Source organism: Sapajus apella, unplaced genomic scaffold (assembly GCF_009761245.1).
Source record: "Sapajus apella isolate SASKATOON/1434 unplaced genomic scaffold, GSC_monkey_1.0 scaffold45, whole genome shotgun sequence".
In the NCBI taxonomy this organism is placed as follows: Eukaryota; Metazoa; Chordata; class Mammalia; order Primates; family Cebidae; genus Sapajus; species Sapajus apella.
The window spans coordinates 14,232,592-14,237,579 of record NW_022436985.1 but is presented as its reverse complement, the minus strand read 5'-3'; the positions used below and the strand labels follow the sequence as shown (position 1 = coordinate 14,237,579).

The following is a 4,988-nucleotide window of genomic DNA, read 5'->3' as shown; positions in this document are numbered from 1 at the left end:
CTGTATATTCTAACACATTATTAAATTTCTCTAAATAATGGAGCTGTTTTTGAATCTAAGAAAGTCTTAGCCATTTTTATGAAGAGACTTAGGGAATTAGCAGTTCTTAATCTTTTCTTAGGTTAGGAATTAGTTTTTTCTTTAAAAAGACACATAACTATTAACTAACATATATCTGCATCATACAAACAGAATTTTATAATTTCAGATGTTTATGGGTCTCCCTAAAGACCGTCCAAGGACCCTCACGTTAACAGCCTTGATAGATGCCCCCACCCCAGCACAGTTCTCGGATGTAATAATCCATGTATTTATGTGGGCAAACACTTTCATTCATTATATTTGACCTTCCTTGTAAGCCAATCACGTTAGGACTGAGATTTTATTATAGATGAGGAAGCAGAGGCTTAAGCAATCAATCTGCCTGTCTAAGTTGATTTTGTGCTGCCAAGCAGAATACCACAGACTGTAACTTATAATGAACAGAAACTTATTAGCTTACAGTTCTGGAGCCTGGGAAGTCCAATATCAAAGTACCAGCATCTGGCCATCCTCCTCTTGCTGAGTCATCACATGGTGGAAGGCAGAAGGGCCAACAGCCCAAGAAAGCACACCTATTTCCAGAGCCCATTTTATAAGAGCATTAATCCATTGATGAGGAGAGCACCCTCATGACCTCAGTATCTCCTGTTATGCCCACCTCCCAAAACTGTTGCAAACCATAACACTGCCTAGTCATGTGTTTTGTGTTTCAGAAATCGTATTCCTCCTGTGTCCTGGTCAACAAAGAGTTAAGTATAACTTATTTGTGACCAAGACCTCAGAACTTTGTTGGTATTCTTCTTACTTTTGAATCATGTATAACTGCAATTATAATGTATTACCCAAAGTTTAGAAAAGCATAGTAACCGCAAACTGCTCAATGGGTTGAGTGCAGAAACCTAAAGCTGATTCAGTTTAAATGGGAGGTGGTGCAAAGCAGATGGGGCATGCCTCTTTTGACTAAACATAAACTCTGTATTCAGAGAACATTAAAGACCTCTTCTCAGTGACTCTTCTTTTATTAAAAGAAATTTATTGTTTAATTGACAAATAAAAATTGTATATGTTTAGAATATACACAGATGTTTTGATAAATGTATACATTGTAGAATAGCTAAATCAAGCTAATTAACATATTCATTACTCACTCAGTGACTTTTCTAGACTTTTTTTCCCCTTCTAGACAAAGACCTTTACTTTTTTAAATTTAGAAATATTTTAAGCTTACAGAAAAGTTGTAATAATAAGAAAATCACATTAGAGCACCCTTATGCCCTTTATCCACATTTACCTATTGGTAACATTGTGCCTTATTTGCTTTGTCATTTGCTTTCTCAGATACTGGGAAAAGCTCTCTTGTTCTGTCTCTCTTTATAAAAATGTGGGTAAAATATTTGTATTTTTAATGTATTTATATTTAATTTTTTTTTGAGACAGCATCTCACTCTGTTGCCCAGGCTGGAGTGCAGTAGCATGATCTTGGCTCGCTGCAACCTCTGCCTCCCAGGTTCAAGTGATATTCCTGCTTCAGCCTCCCTAGTACATGGGATTACAGGTGCCCACGACTGTACCCAGCTAATTTCTGTATTTTTAGTGGAGACGGGGTTTCTCCATGTTGGCCAAGCTAGTCTCCAGCTTCTGACCTCAGGTGATCTGCCTGGCCTCCCAAAGTGGGATTACAGGAGTGAGCCATTGCACCCGGGTTTTTTTTTTTTTGGAGACATAGTCTCACTGTGTTGCCTCGGCTGGAATGCAGTGTTGCGATCTCAGCTCACTGCAACCTCCGCCGCCCGGATTCAGCGATTCTCCTGCCTCAATCTCCCAAGTAGCTGTGACTACAGGCATGTGACACCACACCTGGCTAATTTTTTTTTTTTTTTTTTTGGTATTTTTAGTAGAGATGGGGTTTTACCATTTTCACCAGGCTGGTCTCAAACTCCAGACCTCAAGTAATTCACTTACCGTGGCTTCCCAAAATACTGGTATTACAGGTGTGAGCCACCATGTCCGCCCTATATTTAATATTTATTTCTAATATTTACATTGGGAATCTGAATCTGTACCAATACATCCAACTCTTAAAGTTCTTTCTTGATTTCCTTCAATTCATATTTGTGTATCACTTTCATAGTGAAAATCCTATTTTCCAACAATATCAATGTATTTACTCATTTTCTCAATTCTGTAATACATCTAAAATTATTTCAGAATTGCTTCACTACTACAAAAAAAAAGGTAGTAAAAAGAGTTAGGATGTTTTGCATTTCTTACAACGCCATCCAAGATGTACGGTATGCGGTCAGATACTGTCTTTGCAAGTTTCTTGAATGTTTTCCCTTTCCTTTAATGCTGTTCTTTTATTCATTTAAAATACAATTGGGTTCATTTGCTTCAGTTTGCTTTAGTTTATCATTCACTCCTTACTGATGTAATTTTATTTTTTTGAATATGTAGCATATCAATATGCTTCCAAATGTCAAAATTAAAGAGAAAAGGTATACTCATTGACGTGCCACTCCCTTCCATGCTCATTCTATACCATTCCTTCCTACTCTTGTAGGTTCATTGGCTTTGGTTATCCTTTCTGTATTTCTTTTTGTAGAGGTAAACCAATGTAAGTGAATTATTCCCCCTTAAGTCTTACACAAAATGTAGCGTATTGTATTTTTCTTTTGTCTTGTTCATTTAACAATATCTCCTGGAAATCACTCTTTATCAGTCATAGAGATCAATCTTGCTCTGTTCCCAGCTGCACAGTACTCCATTATTTGTATGTACCATTGTCTATTTATCTAATTTCTTATATTTGACCAGTTAGGTAGTTTCTAACATTTTGCCATAACAAGTAATGTTGTAGTTAATAGCCTTGTGCATATATTTTCATTTTATTGGATGTATATCTTCAGGGTAAATTTCTAGGAGAGGGATTATTGAAATGAAGGGTGAACGTATATGCAATTTTGTAGATGTTGCCAAATTTCCTTCCATTGTGTTGTAATCTATTCCCTTCCTTCAAAGTGCCTGTTACCCATAGCCTTATGTCAGAGCATATTGTCAAGCTTTTAAATCTTTGTCAGTGTGATGGGCTTGAAATGGTATTTCAGTGTGGTTTTAATTTTCATTTCTCTAATCTTGATCAAGTTGAAAATCCTCTACTTTTTGAAGTAAGAGGATTGCTAGCACATCAACATGACTTAAAATTCAAGGTGCTACTAAAGAATACATTTTTGCTTACATTTGGCCTTTCAGACTCTGATCAGACTACAAACTTCAGTCAGTAGAAGGCCAATCTTATCTTTGAGTGGAGAATAGAAATTTGTTGGTACTTAAAAAACTTCCTTTGGACGACTGTGCCTTTACATTTCTCTTCTTTTCTTATGGTACTTCTAGGTTGGCCAGGTTCATGGTGGCTTGATGGGAATTATTCAGAGAGCTATGGTCAAGGCTTGTCCTCATGTCTGGTTTGAACGCTCAGAAATGAAGGATCGACACCTGGTTACTAAGAGGTAAGCAGTCAAATTACTCAGCAATCACTGGAGTAGCATAAAACAAGCGGCACTGAGTCTCAAAACTAAAACGGAGCTCTGTTTGCAGTTGGATTTTTTCTGGCAAATCGCCTGTCTTAGCCAGATTTTAAAAATATATAATTCTGTAGTCATGGTGGGGTATGTGATGGGATTAGAAGGCCAATGTGTTTATATTGCTGTGACTTAGATATAGGCCAGTCCCTGAATTTGCAAAGTTAAAAATTACCACCTTTAAATTAGATATGTTTTCACTTGAGTATGAGCAATTAAAAAAATAAATGAGATATGTTGACTTTACCTCAATTTAAAAAAGTATACAAAAAGGAAAAAAATTACCACCTTGAAGGTTAAATAATTGATAACTACTTGCTAAATAAATAGATGATTAATTAAGTGTTTGCTGGATGATTGTTCTCACTTAAATCCAGCTAGAAGCTGGGCATGGGGTCTGACATCTATAATCCCAGCACTTTGGGAGGCCAAGGTGGGATAATGGCTTGAGCCCAGGAGTCTGAGACCAGCCTGGGCAACAGAGTGAGACCTCATCTCTACAAAAAATTAATAAAATTAGCGGAATATGGTGGCACATGCCTGTGGTCCCAGCTACTTAGGAGGAAGGATCGCTTGAGACCATGAGGTTGAGGCCGCAGTGAGCTGAGATTACACTACTGCCCTTCATTCTAGGCAACAGGCGGAGACCTTGTCTTTAAAAAAAAAAAAAAAAGTCCAGCTAGAGACAGCGAAATGGGAGAAGGAACCTCTGGGGTTTGGGGTAGAGATGAGCTGTTAGAAACCTTGGTTGGGAAACATCCTTTGGCCTGAGGCCTTTAACTGAAGGCACATTGGTTGTTGCTTCTATAAACACAAAGGTGGTCCATTACTCTTAAAAGTATAATGAAAAGTACTTGCTGAAGTTAGAAAAAGGATTCCCTATCTTGAGATCATGTGGCAGTGGGACACTCTGGCAGCTGTAATCTGGCTACCTCAGCCCTTACCAGGTCTGGAGAGAAGAGTTGGGAATATAGGGTTGGCTGCAGGGAGGACAGGACCTAAGCCTGGAAGAACGTCAGTCTTTCTGAGCTTCATGGTGTGCATTTAATAGGAAAGTTCAACCTGAATCACTTAAGTGTTGTCTTGCACTTAATGGCCATAATGCATTTAGGTCCAGCAACCCAATATTCCCATTTTTCAGATGAGGAAGCCTAAGTACATGGAGAAGATCACAAAGTTCATGACATGGAGGCTCCAGAGTCCATGTCACATGACTGTCTAGTATTCTAAGAGTAGGCGAAGACAATGAAAATCACTTACTTTGGTCCAGGCATGGTAAGGCTTTGGTCTGGGCACAGTTGATCATGCCTGTAATCCCAGCACTTGGGGAGGTTGAGGCAGGTTGATTGCTTGAGCTCAGGAGTTCGA

At 38.3% G+C, this 4,988-nt stretch overlaps 1 protein-coding gene across 2 annotated transcripts in view; it reads left to right on the top strand.

The window, feature by feature from the left end:
* GPAT3 (glycerol-3-phosphate acyltransferase 3) overlaps positions 1–4,988 on the top strand; it is a 68,549-nt gene that overhangs the window by 53,812 nt on the left and 9,749 nt on the right. For both annotated transcript variants that reach the window (XM_032239713.1, XM_032239714.1), the window contains exon 7: positions 3,433–3,548. In XM_032239713.1, the coding sequence (XP_032095604.1) occupies positions 3,433–3,548 (116 nt within the window). The remainder of the gene's footprint in view (positions 1–3,432; positions 3,549–4,988) is intronic.